The sequence below is a fragment of the Rhipicephalus sanguineus genome, unplaced genomic scaffold (genome assembly GCF_013339695.2).
Source record: "Rhipicephalus sanguineus isolate Rsan-2018 unplaced genomic scaffold, BIME_Rsan_1.4 Seq6598, whole genome shotgun sequence".
Taxonomy (NCBI): Eukaryota; Metazoa; Arthropoda; class Arachnida; order Ixodida; family Ixodidae; genus Rhipicephalus; species Rhipicephalus sanguineus.
The window spans coordinates 41,328-60,143 of NW_023615711.1; the positions used below are offsets into that span (position 1 = coordinate 41,328).

The 18,816-nt window shown below is 45.2% G+C and overlaps 1 protein-coding gene and 2 non-coding genes across 3 annotated transcripts; all 3 read right to left on the bottom strand.

Moving 5' to 3' along the window:
• Positions 1 to 3,091: 3,091 nt before the first annotated feature.
• Positions 3,092 to 3,163, bottom strand: Trnac-gca (transfer RNA cysteine (anticodon GCA)). The gene has a single exon. It is a non-coding gene; the product is annotated as a tRNA-Cys (tRNA).
• A 3,672-nt stretch (positions 3,164 to 6,835) lies between these two features.
• On the bottom strand, positions 6,836 to 6,907 carry Trnac-gca (transfer RNA cysteine (anticodon GCA)). Its single transcript has one exon. It is a non-coding gene; the product is annotated as a tRNA-Cys (tRNA).
• A 3,415-nt stretch (positions 6,908 to 10,322) lies between these two features.
• LOC119378036 (uncharacterized) lies at positions 10,323 to 18,483 on the bottom strand. Its single transcript, XM_037647288.2, has 5 exons — positions 18,411 to 18,483; positions 14,499 to 14,591; positions 12,915 to 12,962; positions 12,367 to 12,414; positions 10,323 to 10,448 (listed from the first exon to the last, which is right to left on the bottom strand). Exons 1-5 carry the CDS (start codon positions 18,438 to 18,440, stop codon positions 10,362 to 10,364), a joined length of 306 nt encoding a protein of 101 aa, XP_037503216.1. The 5' UTR covers positions 18,441 to 18,483; the 3' UTR covers positions 10,323 to 10,361.
• Between the last annotated feature and the right edge of the window lie 333 nt (positions 18,484 to 18,816).

The window sequence follows — 18,816 nt, forward strand, 5'->3', positions numbered from 1 at the left end:
AGTTCAAATAAGGCTATGAAGCGGTGTAGAGGAAAGTGGTCCATCCCCTATGCCATGCTTGGGCTCACGGCACACTTATGAATACGCAACGTCTTCCTACTTATAAAACAATTTTTAAAATTCAGTAATTCACCCACTGCATCGTCGTAACTATAGTGATATTCTAGCGCTCGACTTCAAGGGGGCATTTCGATCGCATAAAACATCAGAGAGACTCATCTTTATTGCCATCTCAACTCATCTTTATTGCCATCACCAGTGCAAATATATGTGCCATAATCGCTCAAAAAATCGTTGTGACAAATCACGTTTTTCCAGAACTGACCAACAGCGATGACAACAATCTTTGGGAAATTTTTTCAGCTAGCAGAGGGATTTACATGGAGCGTGCGTGCAGGAATGAAAGAGCACTTGGGGTAAACATAAACAAAAACGTAACAACTGATGGACGCTTTGCGTAAAAAGGCATAAATACGATGAAAAAGTAAGACATCAAAATCCGAGATTCGTGAATGAAAAAAAAAAAAAAAACGACGACGCATTGAAATAAATCTTTTGAGATAAGCAATCTCAGCAGGTCCATAGCCAGGAATTTTTTTCGGGGAGGGGGCACTTGCTGAAAGGCTTGAGTATTTGAGAAAAACGCCTATTTTCATTGTTTATTTTCGGTTAGGCACCATGTATAATAAAAAGTTCGGAGCCCCCCCCCCCCGCCCCCCTGGCTACGGGCCTGAATCTCAGTGTCCGACAATACGATAGATTATACGAACAGCCGACCCGTCCCTGTAACCCAAGTATTACCATTGAAACACGCCTGCAGTGTGGCATTGATACATGAAGGAACGAAAACACTACGAGGGGACGTCACGTGACAATCTTGAAACGCAATCATAATATACATCCGATTAACGAAACGGCCAGGAGAGCACAAAGTCGTAGGCGGCTAGATAGATAGATAGATAGATAGATAGATAGATAGATAGATAGATAGATAGATAGATAGATAGATAGATAGATAGATAGATAGATAGATAGATAGATAGATAGATAGATAGATAGATAGATAGATAGATAGATAGATAGATAGATAGATAGATAGATAGATAGATAGATAGATAGATAGATAGATAGATAGATAGATAGATAGATAGATAGATAGATAGATACGCTCAAAGTCGCAGAAGTTCGCTAAGAAATGCTTCGCATTTAAAAAAAGCCGGCAGATCCCACGCATTGTGGGAATCGATGTAATGCGAAGCAGCCAGCAAAGAGCTGCATACATCGTCTTGTATGTCGTTTAGCAAAATGCGTGTCATGGTTTTCATGTTAACTCCTATTATTTATACTCGTCACACAGTAACGTCGCGCAATACCAACTTCGGGGTAGATCAAGCTAGCGAAACGACCGCCAGCGCACCATGAGCCTGGCACGTAAGTCATGCTGTACATGACATGCGTGTCATGATTTTCGTTTTAACTCGTGTTATTTATGTTCGCCACACAGTCACGTCGTGCAATACCAATTTCGGGGTAAATCAAGTTAGCGAAACGACCGCCAGCGCCCCATGAGCGTGGCACGTAAGTCATGCTGTACATGACATGTGTGTCACGATTTTCGTGTTAACTCGTGATATTTATGTTCGTCACACAGTCACGTCGCGCAATACCAATTTCGGGGTAGATCAAGCTAGCGAAACGGGCGCCAGCGCCCCATGAGCGTGGCACGTAAGTCATGCTGTACATGACATGCGTGTCATGATAGTCATGTTAACTCGTGTTGTTATGTTCGTCACACAGTCATGACGCGCAATACCAATTTCGGGGTAGATCAAGCTAGCGAAACGGCCGCCAGCGCCCCATGAGCGTGGCACGTAAGTCATGCTGTACATGACGTGCGTGTCATGATTTTTGTGTTAACTCATGTTATTTATGTTCGTCACACAGTCACGTCGCGCAATACCAATTTCGGGGTAGATCAAGCTAGCGAAACGGCCGCCAGCGCCCCATGAGCGTGGCACGTAAGTCATGCTGTACATGACATGCGTGTCATGATATTCATGTTAACTCGTGTTTTTATGTTCGTTACACAGTCACGTCGCAAGATACCAATTTTGGTGTATATCAAGCTAGCGAAACGGCCGCCAGCGCACCATGAGCGTGGCATGTAAATCATGCTGTACATGACATGCGTGTCATGATTTTCATGTTATGACTTGTCATTTATGTTCGTCATACAGTCATGTTACACCAAAGCAACTTTGGTGTACATTCGATTAACCAAGCGACCAGGAGAGCACAAAGTCGTAGGCGGCTAGATAGATAGATAGATAGATAGATAGATAGATAGATAGATAGATAGATAGATAGATAGATAGATAGATAGATAGATAGATAGATAGATAGATAGATAGATACGCTCAAGTCGCAGAAGTTCGCTAAGAAATGCTTCGCATTTAAAAATTGAAGGCGGAAATACGCCCTGGACACGTGATAAGCAAGCGCTAAAGTTGGTAGGATTGCTTTGGTTGCGTCTGCTGCAGGCGCTGCTGGGGTCTAATCCTACCCAGGAGGCACCGCGCACTCTTCCAGAAGAGCGGCGTCAGAAAAGGTTGCCTTACCGAGGCTAGCAGAATCACGTGACGCACCCTCGTAGGTTTTTTCCTTCCTCCATGCATTCAAAAGCCCCGCGCCCTCCGCCGTAGTTTCGAGCGATCGCCGAAAGATGGCGGGAGCAGTCCAGCAAGAACAAGCAGGCCGACATTTACGGTAGCCGCGCCCTATCTCGCGGCTCATGCCACGTTTATGTCAAACAAGAAATGGGGAATGTTACTACTGCGGTAATGTCATTTACCGTACTTGTTGGCAATTCGTAAAAATTATAGGTCATACTTACGTTGGACTCGTGAAGTAAAATGCGAGACGAATTATTGGGCTGGGCATAACACGGCGTATCGGTACGTGGCAATTGAGCGTGAATGTTGTGTACCTCATTTTTGAACTTCAATGTCGTTCGGTTGATCAGAAATATTATGTGCAAAAAAAAAAAAAGGAAATGAAAAGGCAAATGACGAAAAAGCAAAAGTAAACGCTGAGGGGGCACCCGGGTTTGAACCGGGGACCTCTCGATCTGCAGTCGAATGCTCTACCACTGAGCTATACCCCCGCGACTGCTGTCCTGCACTAATCCGCAGTGAGAACAGGGAGCAATTAGCGAAGCACTGACATTCGCCGAGAAAAGTGCTAGTCCAACCAGAACGTCGCGCCTGGTTCTGGCTATTTGGATGCCTACATACCACGTTGTACATTTTGACGGGAATCTTACCGGGTAGGCATCAGTGTTGCGGAGTTGCCACTCCGGAATCGGAATGACTCCGGAATCATTCCACATTTTCGAGACACCTGAATGGAATGGGAACAACGCTTGGAGGAATAGAATTGGAATGGAATTAAGCGCCTTTTGCACGGAATGGAATGGGAATGGGTTAGGTCTTTTTCCGAAAATAGCGCACGTTTTCGTCTATGGGCTGTTTTTCAAACTTCAAACATTAGTAATTGAGAGCCTCGAATTTTACAATAAAGCAGTATTTTCAAAATGGCTTGGCTGATTACAAGTACCGTACATTTATAAGCAACGCGCCTACCACAATCCTGTCCTTATATAGACTGTGTTGCTCCGAAGTTTGTCTCTATTCTTCGCGTAACTGCGGTTCTGCGCCGTTGATATCCATCCTGCGGAACTACGGCGGCGGTATACCCCCCCCCCCTCCCTTACGCTTAATTGTTATATTTTTTCCCTTGTGGACCCAATAAAGTTGTTTCACTCACTCACTCGGCGGCGCCTCAAGTGCCTGCTGACTACCCACCCTTCACTTCATTGATTTTGCTTGTGTCGCCGTTGGCGACTCGGGCGCATATTCGAAAAAGCACTTCTCTAAGTTGTGATGTGTATTGACGCTGGCGCAATGCTTGTGTTGACTGCGAGCTTTCATATACCAGCTTGCCCGCCGTCTCGCCTAATACTCCGCCCCACCCTTTTGCAATACTGTGCCCCTGTCTAGGTGCTACAGACGCATGGCAAAACTGCTTAGTCTTCTTGAACACTACTTTTGTCAGCATAAAAATACGCTTCTTCGTCATTTTAGCATTCACACATTTAAGCTTAAACAATGTTAATATCACTATTCGTTCAAACTTGCTGACCATGCAAATGCAATAGGTAGCGGAAGAACTGCCCCTATGGGAATTTGTAGGGCGGTTGCCCTGCAGGAGATACGTCACCAAGCTACTATCAGTTGACCTCTGTAACGTGTTTTGCGTACTTTTTCAGTTCTTAATGCATCGGATGAGATCAGCTTTATGTTCATTCTTAACTCGATAAAAGTATCAAGGTGCCTTTCCTACATGGAGGAATTACAGGAACGGAATTGAGCTGCCCGGCCATTCCCGGAGTGGGAATGGGCTAAGTTATTTCATTCCGAGGAATTGAAAGGAATGGAATTGTGGTAAGTTCTAATTCCCCGGAATGGAATTGGGATGGAATGGAGGCACCCATTCCACAACACTGGTACGCATAGGACTGCTAGCTAAAGATTCAAGTTGGGACTCACTGGTGAAATGTTCCGTACGCTATTCCAATAATTCAATATGTGTCCGTAAGACTCTTATAGAAACAATTGGAAAATTATGGAAAATGTACGGATTCCGTGAGGAAACGTATGGAATTATTGGGATGCCATTCCGAATGTTTCAGTAGGCTGTTCCGTCAAACCTGGGACAGACCCAAGTTCAGACTGAACGCCCCTAGTTACTTGACTAAGTCGAAACGGCCTTATGATACTAGAGCTTTCAGAAATTTATAGTGACCGAATTATTCCACGGAATATATAAAACGAGGTAATAATACCCCATTGACGCAGGGCCCTCGTGGCGTTTTAAGGGTATAGAAAATATGCTAATTTCACTTGTATGCATACGAGTTTTAGGGGCGAAGCTCCTTAAGGCGGCACCCGTTCGTCCCTCGTAGTCGTCGTGGTCGTAGTAGTGAGTAACAAGTCTTACGCTTTGACCTCCAAGGTGGTGCCGGTGGGAGATTTCTCCTGTGCGTTGTTGAACAATAAAAAATTCGCAGCGTGCGCGTTAACTAAAAGCCGAATTCTTCTGTCTCTCATTCCCCATTAGCAGCCATTGGCATGTTCCAGTAGGAAACGTTAGTAGAAGTAGAAGTGTAAGTGTTAGCTAAAAGCCGACTTCTTCTGTCTCTCATTGCCATTAGCAGCCATTGTTTACCTCCAAGGTAGTGCCTGGTGAGATTTCTCCTGTGCGTGATTAAACAATAAAAATTTTGTTCAAAACGCCGTTGATTGATGAAATAAACCAACGAAAGACGCCAGATGTTTTGTAAAAGCAGAACGAAAGAACGCCAGATGTTTTTCTTAAAGTGTAGTAGTAGTAGTTGCATGTAGCCACCTCGCCCGATCGTCAACGGGCGAGGTGGACCGGCAACGGCGCGAGGACCCTGCCGTACGAGAGTTAAATCACACTAAAAGACATACTTTGCGGGCGATACACTCTAGTGAGCTTTCAACTTTTCGTCTTAATGTACATGATAAAGAAATTATTTCTACGAAAAACGCAAGGCACACCTTGAGCAATATGTTTGGTTTTGGGACGCTAAATGGAACCATGAGGCGATGCGAAGCCGGAGCACTTGCACGATCGCGTTCCGTTGGCTTTCGTTGGGCATGCTACCGACCTCGCGTCGTGGAACGCGCGTCCTGTCTTCCCTCTAGCCTTGCCTTTAATTCGCACAGGGCGAGCGGGGAATGCGGTCGCTCTTGGCGCTCTTTCGCTCGGGAGCGGACTTCTTCCTTGCATTTCACCGATCACAAGTGATAATGAAGGGACCACGTAAACCAACAGTACAATAAAAGTTTGATGTTTAATATATACACGATGTTTCACACTCTTTATATTATGTACTGGGCGCATTTCACGGAAGAGTTTCACGGTTTACAGATGATTCCCTCCGTAGCTTCGCCCCACTCATCATTATTCACCCCGTGGATATGCTGTGATTTTTTTTAAATTACCATTACAAGATGTCACACATTTTAACGCATCCGCGGGTTTACCTTGTCAACGAACATCAATGGACGTATCAACTTTCGACATTGTTTTTTGTGATAAACTTTATCTAGCCACGTTATTAATGAGAACTAACAGACACTCAATATCTTCATTCGGATATGTAACAAGACATATATAGGACAGCAAAAAAAAAAAAGCTTTTTTGTCGAAGGGCTGTGCACGTACTGACGTGGTACAAGTGTGAGCATAACCTTTGATGCTTTAGTCTCTTGTTTTGTTGTATTTTTCTTATCTACATGCGTTATAAAACTCCTAATAGTGCACGCATACTATGAAAACTGGTGTCAGTACGCTTTCAAAATCCCCCGCGCTCTCTAACCGCGGCTGTTCCCTGCGGTCGCTGCTAGATGGCGACACGACTCCAAGAAGAGAGCCGGCATTGCACATTGCCGTTCCCAAGGTTAGCATCCGCTTTCATATAAAGAAACACTTCTGTCTATTATGAAATAACCCTTTGTTATCCAGTTCGTGCTACTAGGCATATTTGTGGGCAAAATTAAGCTGTACTCGTGCCTCGAAATGTTGAGCGACGCGGATTGGTTGGTGACGCTGCATGCTGGTACGTGGCAAGCAGCATTGACAAATGTATTTGTGCTCGGTATTTCTTCGCTATTAGGGGTAATTGTGTGTTGAGCAACTCATACAAGACATAGTATTAAAAAAAAAAGCTGGAGTAGAAAAAAAAAAGAGGGGGCACCCGGGTTTGAACCGGGGACCTCTCGATCTGCAGTCGAATGCTCTACCACTGAGCTATACCCCCAGCTGTATTTGGCAGCCTTAAACGCCGCAGATGTACTTTGGCGGCTTTCAAAACTGCGTCGAGACGTTCGGCGCGCGTACAGTGTTACTGTAGGCGCGCGCGTTATCTTCTGTCGAACTCGCACCGGTGGCGTAGCCAGAAAGCTTTTCGGGGGGGGGGGGGGGTTGGGGGAGGGGGCACCTCCTTGATTTGAAGTGGGAGTCGGGGGCAGGCAAATCTTATCGAGTGTCATTTTGAGCTGTGTGCCATGGCAAAAAAAAAAAAAAAAATTCGGGAGGGGGGGGGCACAGGCCCGGTATGCCCCCCCCCCTTGCTACGACACTGACGCGAACATAGAACAACACACATGAAATGTCCAAAATAGATACACTTATTGATCATCACACGACGTGCGTTCATTGTGCGACCGAAGCGAGAACGCGGCAGGATCAACTCTGAGGGGGACTGCCTGAATTGATGTTCCGCAATGGATGCGGCCGTAGCGCTTGCGCACATAGGCGTGTGTAAAGGAGGGAAGGGGGAGGCAGTGGTGTAGACAAGAAGGTGGAGGGCGGGGGGGGGGGTTGAAACCCCCCGAAAATTTTTCAATTTTACTTATGTATATATACACGCCAGGCCCGTCTCCAGGAATTCTTTTCGGGGTGGGGGGGGGGACTTGCTGAAAACCTTGACTGTTTGAGAAAAACATTTATTTTTGGTAAAAACACCTACTTCACCAAAATTTCGGGGGAAACCCAGGCCCCTAGCCCCCCCCCCCCCCCCGGGTACGGGCCTGATACACGCACAAAAAAACACACGCACGAACATAATAAGCTATGTTTGAACGACCCCCCCCCAAGAAAAAAAAATTATGGCTTGCTACTGGAGGGGGGCGTCCCTTGTAACGACCAGAAGGGGGACGCTAGGTCTCTCCCACACTTTTCTCAGTGGGAACTGTCCCTTCATTGTTTACAGTGCATGGGTTAGGGCATGGCAGGTTTACAATATATCAGCAGCCGAAGGCCCCTGATATCGCGTTTTACTAACCGTTTATTTCCTTTTTTTTTATTGACGCCAGTTTATTTCCTACATTTGTTTCCGGAACGCCAGGGAACAAAGCAGGGGCGTAGCCAGAAATTTTTTCGGGGAGGGGGGGGGGGGGGTTCAACCACACTGCACGTATGTCCGTGCGTGCGTTTGTATGTGTGCGTCTATAAATACGCAAGCAAAATTGAAAACTTTCGAGGGGTGGGTGGGTTCAGCCTCCACAAACCGCCCCCCCCCCCCATCCCTTGGCTACACCCCTGGACCAAAGGCAGGCCATTGTGAGGAGCGCATCATCGCTTCATTTTCAATTTTGCATTGATTGCGAAGCATGCTTTCTCTCGCACTCGCCCAACTGTATGGGGGGAGGGGGTGCGACCTCCCCCCTCGACCTTCCAAATTTCTACATTATTGTACGTATACGCTCAACACACACACACATAAAGGCCCGAACACACGTACGCGTTGCAGCGCGTCAACGCGTGACTTTTTGACGCGGCACCGCGCCCTCTCCCTATGGGGAGAGAGGGCGCGCGGCTACGCGAAGCTGCGCGCTTTCCCTCTCCATAGGGAGAGGGCGCGGCGCCGCGTCAGAAAGTCAGGCGTTGACGCGCTGCAACGGGTACGTGTGTTCGGGCCTTAACAGACACAGCCACAGCCATAGGTCGGCTAACTCACTCATGAGTCGACTCACTCAGACTCAGATCGAGCCATGACGAGTCTGAGTGAGTCCGGGTGAGTAATATTTTGGCGAGTTGGAGTCCGAGTGAGTTCAGTTGAAACAAATTTTAGCGAGCCTGAGTCCGAGTGAGTCCGGTTGAGGAAAATTTTGCCGAGTCTGAGTCCGAGTGAGCCCTGAGGGCAAAATATATTCCATGAGTGAATCTGAGTGAGCTCCACACTTTTTGCCGACCTATGGCCACAGCCTTAAGGCGTGCGCACGGAGGGTGGGGTGGCTAATACCCCGTCTTTGCACTGCGTTCTGATCGTACGGGGCTCATGGGAGGGGGTTGGGTGAAACTTCGCCCCCTCCAACGCCCACCTGCCCCGAAATGGAGAACCCTGCGTACATTTGCATTCTCAGCAGATGCGAGCGCAATACATTTTTTACAGTGTCTCTAGATTGCTGCACGGGCTGTACCAAAACAACATTCCCGCCTCTCCTCACTAAATTCAAGTTATTCCACACCAACCCATCATCTCACCACCCCTCCTATATTACAGAGCCCCGCCCCCCCCCCCCCCCCCCCAGCCCCCAAGAAGAAATTCTGGATATAACACTAGTCCAAAGTCTACAAGGAGAGGCTTCATTCGCCATACTTAGGTCACCAGAGCAGAGGCACATGAACATCAGACATATCGCTTTTTCGTCTGCCGAAATCTCTGCTGTGTAATTCAGATATCAGTTAAAGAAACGAGCTGCACTTAGAGAGCTGGAGCGTATTCACATTATCGAGCAGCGCATAGAAACGGCACACAGGGAAGACACGAAACGCACGCTGACTACCAATTGAAGTCCAATCAATCAATCAATCAATCAATCAATCAATCAATCAATCAATCAATCAATCAATCAATCATTCATTCATTCATTCATTCATTCATTCAATCAATCAATCAATCAATCAATCTCGTCTGTTTCGTCCAACAGACGAAGCAGACGACTTGGGCGAGTCCGTAGCCCCATTTTCACAGCAGTACAGACATGAAGTCGGAGACCAAATTATCAAGATTAACATGTGGAGAAATAGACGCTGCCGATGTGACAAGTTAACATGAACAGCAACACAATGCGAAGACATCGCTATTATCGATTATGCATGTTTATTCGGAAAAACTCGCATCTCATGCGTTTCCTTGCGCTGCTTTAGAGCATGAACTAGGTATGAATGGTGCCTGTGGTGCCCCTCCTAGTCACGTTCCGGAGATGTTGCAGTGACAAAGCTTCCGAACCATAGAGTTTCCTAAAATGACCTAGAGGGAACTCTGGCGCTGCAATCGTTCAGCCACCATGGAAATGATGGGTAGTACACGGATTTGCCTAGTCTTCGTGCTTGTGGGCTTCGAACGCACTTGTGGCTTTGTTTATTGCTATGTTTTGGTTTTCTTTCGGATAAAAGAATGGACCGTTGTGAACTTCGTGACCAGATTTGAATCGGTGAGCCTAAAGAAGTTAAGGTGGTGAAGTGAAACTGCTGATTTTTGCTGAACTTCGTTTTGCGACAAAGCGGATGCAGGCGACGCGGAGCCAAACGGAGCCGAAAGAACGAAGTTTAGAGAAATCCGTTACCCATGATTCCCATGCTGGCTGAAGCGCGATGCATTGCAGCTTCCATAGACACTAGCGCCAGAGTTCCCTCTAGTATGTATTGTAGGAAACTCTATGTTCCGAACTACATGTTATACTAGATCTTTATTATTGATATTCTTGTTATTTTTTCTGCGTTGATGCCGTGGTTGGTGCCATGGTTGGTGCCGTAGTTGTCATCGAAGCATTGAGCATGCCGACCATGCAGTTCTGAAATGCGACCAAAAAAGAACAAAACAAAATACTCACGATGAATACGTTCTCAATGCTACGAAAGGGGCCAGTTCGTTCATGTTGGCTTGGTGATGCGCTTACGGTAGGGAGACGCCACAAAGTACACAGAACACAGTGCTTACAGGACGAGCGCTCGTCCTGTTAACACTGTGTCCTGTGTACTCTGTAATATCACCCTACCGTAAGCGCATCACCAAGCCAATACGTTCGATCAAAAATTGTGTGTGTATTTAGGTAATATTTATTCATACCTTGCCATCCGTTCTCTTTTGTTTGTCTCAACTGTGCCAGCCCGAATCTGCTGCGACGCAATATTCAGATGAGGCAGCCATGCGGTGTAATTTCGATCGCGATCGATCGGGATGGCGTTTGCCTGATCGCGAATGACTTAACTGCGATAGATGTAGAAGTGAGGCAATTCGGGTCGAGAAATTCGATCCCACTTGGAACTCGATCGTAATCGAAAGTGCCAGCGTGACACCCGCGTATATGAAAAAGGAAGCACGTTCGCCTAAGCAGTTAGTATATAATTTTGCGTAACAAAAGTTCACTTGACCTATCACGAAATTGGCGTTGTAATGCTCAAGGCACGCTGGCTGTGACGCCTAAATATTCTTATTTAAGCCTGCGAAAGTTAATGCATTGCGTCTAGTGTAGCACTTCGGATATGGTGGAGTGAGCTTTACCTAAGTACGAATTATTTTTAATGACACAAGTTATCGTGTTAATCAATTAACGTTTCATTGCCTTCTTTAACGAAACGTATACTATTCGTGGGCAAACATAAATGCGAACTTATGTAATTTTCTTTATTGTGGAACTGTCCCATAGAACAACGTTAAGCCATTCGTTTCTAGTTTGTTAAAACAATTGCAATCACGGAGGCATCTTTGTTGATGACGATACTGCTTGCGTAGACTCACAGCAAGCGCATGCTAACAGCACTAACGAAAGCCACGCAATTACGCGAACATGCATTGACCAGTCACATGGGTTGTATGCGCTGTAACTGGTTGCACACACTTTTAATTTCTTTAGCATATGCTGGATATTGCCAGACTCGAGGCAACTTCCCAAACAGAAAGACGCTTTCACCACGGTCGTATGCTCGTCGCTGAGGATATGGCACTCGGGGTGTTGACACATCGCTTACGTAGACGGCTGCACTACACCTTACAGGCATTGTGTGCATATTCAGTGTGCGCGAGATGAGCGCCATCTTTCTTTCCTTCTCTCCCTCGCCCTTTTACTTGTCTCCGAATGCAGGTTACCAAACAGGAATTGCGTTTTGGTGACACCTCACTAATAATAATATCTGGGGTTTAACGTCCCAAAACCACGATATGATTATGAGAGACGCCGTAGTGGAGGGCTCCGGAAATTTTGACCACCTGGGGTTCTTTAACGTGCACCTAAATCTAAGTACACGGGCCTCAAACATTTTCGCCTCCATCGAAAGGTGACACCTCACTGCATGTAATAATATCTGGGATTTAACGTCCCAAAACCACGATATGATTATGAGAGATGCCGTAGTGGAGGGCTCCGGAAATTTCGACCACCTGGGGTAACATTTTGGCCTCCATCGAAAAGGCAGCCACTGCGGTCGGGATTCGATCCCGCGACCTTCGGGTCAGCAGTCGAGCGCCATAACCACTAGACCACCGTGGCGGGGCACCTCCCTGCATGTGCCCGCTTCTGAATAAACCCTTCTGTTACATAAGTATGAACTTGTACCAACTAGCTCGCCTTTCCGTTTTGCTTCAGTACGCAATTATACATATAAGGCTTGGATGCAGAAGAGATAGCTTCTGCATTCATATGTGCGCAATTCGAGAACGTTGACACAGAAATAATGCCAATAACTTAAGCTGTCTCTCGGGATGAGGCTCACCTCATATACGCTGACCAGTTCGTCAATAGCTTTCTTGCCATCTGGAGGCTGCGGAAAAAGATGGGTGGTAATAAGTGAATGAATGACATTGCTTCTGTGGATCGGCGCATCGCGTGTATTTTGTATCTAAGTGGGTAAAATTTGTGACAGAGTGGATCTCATAAATGCGCTGTTACGTACATTTCTCGTCAGATGCAGAGAAATAAGCGCCTTGTGTAATTGTGTCAATCATCAGTAGCACGTTCAGTATCAGTATCAGTATCAGTAGCGCAACTACCATTAGCAGTAGTAAAAGGAGGTTATTGGCAATACGATAAGGTGGTATCTCAAAGAATTTTTGTTCCTGCTTTCCATCTAGTTTAAGCCCCGACAAAAAGAAGGACTCTGCATGCGAAATACTGTAAATAAAAAAAACACATTATCTAGCACCAAGGTTAATATGTAACGTCAAAATTTTTTCCTCGTGCGCTACATTCCGTTCATGGCGAGTTTGAAGCGTAATGTGTTCTAAACAACGTTTGAACCAACCACACAGGACATTCTCTTACCGTGATGAGCATCATAGTTCTCCTATAACATTGCATAGCCTTCTTAAGCTGAAAGTAGACAAAAAAAGAACGGGAAAATAGAAGAACATAGACATAAATCTGATAAAGACAGCGATCCCACATAGCGTGGGCTCTTAGGTTTGAAGCTATGCAACTTAGTTTTCGTATCAGGGGCATAGTTTTAGAATTAATAATGTACGTGTTAGACACAATGTCCTATCACCACAAGTAAGCAGTAATTAGAGTTACTTTGAGATTTTATGAAATTTCTGTCAATCAGTTATTTTATTTCTTTCACAACACAATGGGGAGGACAACGACTGGAAAAAAAAAGAGTAGATATCAACTTAAAATCATCGAGCCTCGGTATAAAAATACAGTCGCAAAAATACAGGAGGACTATCTTCTAACTTAATTTATTTCAAAAGGACGCGTCACATATATTGAGAAGTAAGTTTGTTGATAATATTAAATGACGGGTAGCTCGTATTCAACTGTAGTATGCTGTCATGGTGTAACGCAGGCAAAACCACTGTAGCATATTGAGCGCGCGCTTGCGCCAAGGAGGAGTTCCTCTTGATCTTCGAGCGCCTTGATGATGATATTTAGTGCGGAGCACCTTAGGGACCGGGACTGTTGTATGCTGTCGTAGCTTGGCGTAACGCAGGCAAAACCACGTATCAAAAAGAGAAAAAAAAGGGGAAGCAAGCGAGAAATAAAAAGAGGAAGGAAGGGAAACAATAGGGACAAAAATAACAATGAATAGAATTAAAGAGAGAAAAAAGACTAAAGAAACTGGAAAAGAGAAAAGGAAAGAAAGAGAGGAGGAAAGAAACAGAAAACCAAAGATAAACAAAGAAGGCTGCCTAGCGCGAAGCCGCCTTAATGTTTTCGAAATGGTGCCGTAATACCGGAGTTACACGAGTTCGATTATCAAAAATAGGCTCTCGCTCGTCTCGCTCATTCCTTCTCTATGCTCCCCGTTCGTGGGCTCGTCTCTCCTCCTGGCCGAGTGATCCTCCTCGCCGTGCGAGGAGGAAAAGCAGCGAGCGCGTGTATCTGCGAGCAGACAAACGGGTTCTTTTTGTGGATGACATGACCAGACGCGAATGTTGACGTCACGGCCAACGCTGGGTATTACCAAAACGCCCGGAGAGGAGGAGGGATTGTTTCTTGTAACTTGTGGTGCGGCTCGTGGCGCTGCCGCGTTTGGCATTGTTGATCGTGACGTCATTCTGAGCTCGATGCGCGCGTTTGTTTGAAATGTTAAAAAGTTATCATATGAGGTTTAGGGGCCCTTCAAGTTTGTTCGGTTTCATTATCTCCGGGCAGCCGATAGAGCGGTTGGCAACGGTCATATTGAATCTCGAGGTCAATATGTAACCCATATATGCACTCTGGATGCGCTCGACATTAGGAAGTTTTAACATCAACCTCAAAATAACGTACTTTGCGAAAATCGGCCTGCTGTAGGAGCAGGAAACAGGGTTATTGCTGTAGGAGACGTATACACAATAGCGGTCCGTTTCGTGTCTCCCTCTGGCGGTACGAACTTCAACTATAAAACAACCTTGAAATTCTTACCGTCTGTGCGTCCCTGCAAACTTTCGCCATCTCTAACACGGATAACGAGTTTTCTACGCAATCAGCCACGGCTTGCGGGAATACGCTCATGGGCTGGAAATAAAAGTAAAATACGGATATAACGTTCCTATCTATCTATCTATCTATCTATCTATCTATCTATCTATCTATCTATCTATCTATCTATCTATCTATCTATCTATCTATCTATCTATCTATCTATCTATCTATCTATCTATCTATCTATCTATTAGCGTATTTATTATTTATTTTTTATGCATCAGATGCCGGGCAGCGCCCAAAGGGGTTATAACATTGGGGGTTATAACATTGAATGAAATACATCTTCGTTCGCACGTATAACGCGTCTATATAATCATCATATGTATGCGTCTCGTACGTCTGCTTCTATATAATAACATGTATGCGTATATATAACCATTATAACAATAATATAATAATATCGGGGGTTTAACGTCTCAAAACCACGATATGATTATGAGAGACGCCGTAGCGGAGGGCTCCGGATATACATAATCATTATGATATATCGCCTGGAAAACACGATGAGTCCTGCGCATTATCAGACGTTTGCCAACGGGATACAGTCTCCTGTTTGTTTGTTTGTTTGTTTGTTTGTTTGTTTGTTTGTTTGTTTGTTCGTTCGTTCGTTTGTTTGTTTGTTTGTGTTTGTTAGCCGAAATATCCATGCATTAGAATGACCGCGCTTATGGAAGTAAGAGTAGTAAGTACGTCGACGTGGCATCTACAAGTACTCGTGTTCTATTTATTTGGTAATGCCTGGCTAAAGGTCTGCAAGAAAGCGTGGATGAGTGTTTTAGGAGCGCTTGTTTACGTTGCGAATGCCCAAAATTACAATGCAATATTTAGAAGCATATGGCAGGACAACCAGAGAAACCATGCTGGCCATACAGATAGCCCACGGTTTCAACGCGTACATGCGTTTGGCTCCGTGCGCACCCATGGTCTGGTCCCTGGGAGGGCGTTTAATATTGTTAGACAATAACCTATTCGTGGCGAAGCCTTTAGTTGCATTGTCGTATGTCAAAAGTGACCGCCGACGCTGTTTAAGGCATTAGGTTCATGAACGGCCTTTCGTCGGAGCTGCCACACGTCTAAATTTAATGACGTTTGACCTGATGATGTCGATAACAGCGACTTTTGAAGTACGCAGTTTCATTGTAACAATAAAATATGAACACGCATTTTAACGAAGCTAATCTGTATTCAAGGCTAGTGCAATGTAGAAGTAAGCATACTATGGTGCCATTAGCTTGACTTTGTTGCTGTTTTATTTTCTTTTTTTTAACAGCAGTGCAACCGAGCACAGCAACTTCGGCCATTGTATATATGTTGAATCCGAAGCTTAGAATTCGACATGGCGTCTTTTATGTCTAAACCGTTGCAATTCTGACGTGAATTTCACTAAAGTTAAACTATAGGAAATGACACGAGAATTGTTGAAAGCCGTGTATAAAGTATTTTTGACACGATAGACGCTATTTCTAATGTTTTATGTGTACTGCAGTGAGCAAGCTTTGATGTCGAGAGTACGCATTTCTCATTCGAATGAGTTCTATAGCGAAGACATTAGGTGGCGAATGCCATTTGATGCGTCCATACGACACCGCGCCAACGGCAATAAATCTTAAAGGCATTTTCTGTTAATGCCATTTTCTGTGCCCGTTGGCACGGGTATATTACAATCATCTTTATATGGCGGAGGTCTTAGATGCCTCATCAAACGTGAAAATTGACCGTTGGGGGCGTCGGTGCCAACACGAGTGATGCAAAATCATCATGATGTCGCAGGTTGCCAAAATTTGCGGCGTCACATGATGACGTCATCATCGCATGGTCAAAGGTGGGCCGATCCCAGATACACTGCGAAAGCGCGTGAGATACAGAAAGCCTGCAATGACCTCTGATCTCGGAGGCAGTGCAAAGCCACGTTGGGTGAAGAAAGCTTTGGGGGGAGGGGGGGATTTAATGGAACAATAATATCGACTGAGAAGAGGAAGGTGGCTTTCACTTTCGCGTCATTTTAGGCGAATGCATAAGGATAGTGTGACTTTTTTCCTGAACCCATGTGTGAAAATATGTGTTTTAATAAAGGTTTTCATATGTGTTTCATATGTTTCATATGTGTTTAATAAAGGTAATAAGGTTCTCACCTTATGTATGAATTGGTGAAAATAAAAGATTTTGATTGATTGATTGATTGATTGATTGATTGATTGATTGATTGATTGATTGATTGATTGATTGATTGATTGATTGATTGATTGTGTCCGAATATGCTCGACGGTAAGGAAAATGGAATAGTCACTCGCTGCCTTCATAATTATTTTTTCCTGCAGCGACACATATCGTCAGATGACTACAGATATTCATTTAAGGCAACAATATAAATAATTGAATAACATCTAATTAGTGGATATAGACGTTAGGGTGGAGAGGGAAATTTGGGGTTCTTCTTGCGAAGGTGTCCCTTGCTGCTTTGAGAGTTCTAAGAGGTGGTGGCTGCCAACCTTGCCTTATACTTTCACTCACTCCTCCCCCTCGACCACGGCTAATAATTATTTAAATTACTAAATTATTTATTGAGATATTTATTCATTCATTCACTTATTTGGAAAAGAAACCTTGCGCTAATGCCGTTCCTGTGTAGGGTCTTGGTGTATACTTCTAAATCCTGAGCTTAACGCAGCTCCATACCGTGAAACGTGAGGAAGCGCGTAGCACGACAAACCCAGCGATTCCTTCGGCGCATGCCACCGCCTAATCATCGGGCCTTGCCGCGGCGGTGGCGCCCTCTCTTGCGCGGCGCGGATATCAGCTCCATGTTTCAGAGGCGCTTTTCGCGTTTTTAGGTAACTATTGCGCTTACTCTTGGTATTTCTCTAGGTACCGTTAGTTTAGACCTTGTTAGTTTATTCTGCACTGTTTTTTTAGCATTGTTGGCCTTGTTTAGACCGCATTGACCAGTGCGTGACCACGCGACCGAGACGCTGTATGGACGACAAGCCGGGCCCCGAAAGTGCTACGCACTTTGAATCAACTGACAGGGTCCCGTATGCTTTCGCCTAGACGACCTCGAAGGCGAAAGCATCCTTTTTTTTTCTTTTTCTTGTCAGTCGATGTATTCATCCTGCCCCGACACCCCTCCTGAAGCTTTCTGCACCTAACGTGGTTTTGCACTGCCTCCGTGATCGGCCCACCTGTGACGAAACGACGATGTCATATGATGACGTCATAGCGGCGTCACAAAGTTGGGCGATGTGACGTCATGATGACGTCATATGGTGACGTCATCGTGCGATGATAACTTAAGGAGCCCCTATAACTTAAACTATAAGTGATAACTTAAAGAGCCTTAAGGAGTCATCATATGACTACATGTGATGACATCTTGGTGACCTCGCATAATTATGTGATCAGTGACGCTGCTCACGTGAGTTTCTGTACCAGTTCATTCGCCTTCTGTGTTTTTGCTCAAGGGGCCGCGTTTTTTAAGGCTAAAAAGCCCGGCTAAAATATGAAAAGGTAGCGCTTACAGTGTGCTTGCTTTCAAAAATGCGCGCACTTTATTCTGACGAAACCTTCCCTTAGTATGTTCGGCTAGGAAGTACTGTCCCTGAGCAATATTAGAGGAACATCGAAATCGTGTTTCATCAAGGATAACTTGTAATGTACCGACATAAATATGACGTATTGAATAGCAAGACTTCCTTTCCGCTTGACCAATTTAGTGTATGAACGGTTTTACGATTGCCAACTACGTGTACCCGCTATGACCTTTCAAAGGTAATTTGAGTGTTCGCTTTCGTATTGCTCGCGACTATCCGTGCACTTAACTACGCACAACTCCCTACAGTCCCGAGCACTTACCACTAGAGGAGCGTACTTCATTTTGTTCATCTTGAACGTCTCTGTGTCCCCGACTGCATCGTCACATGTTGCGGCGTACTCAATCACTGCAGGAAAGAAGGGATCGAAATATATATATATATATATATATATACCGGTACTTACCTACGGAGCAGAAACCTGGAGACTTACAAAGAGGGTTCAACTTAAATTGAGGACGACGCAGCGAGCGATGGAAAGGAAAATGATAGGTGTAACCTTAAGAGACAGGAAGAGAGCAGAGTGGGTCAGGGAACAAACGGGGGTTAAGGATATCATAGTTGAAATTAAGAAGAAGAAATGGATATGGGCCGGCCACGTAGCACGTCGGCAGGATAACCGGTGGTCATTAAGGGTAACTGACTGGATTCCAAGAGATGGCAAGCGC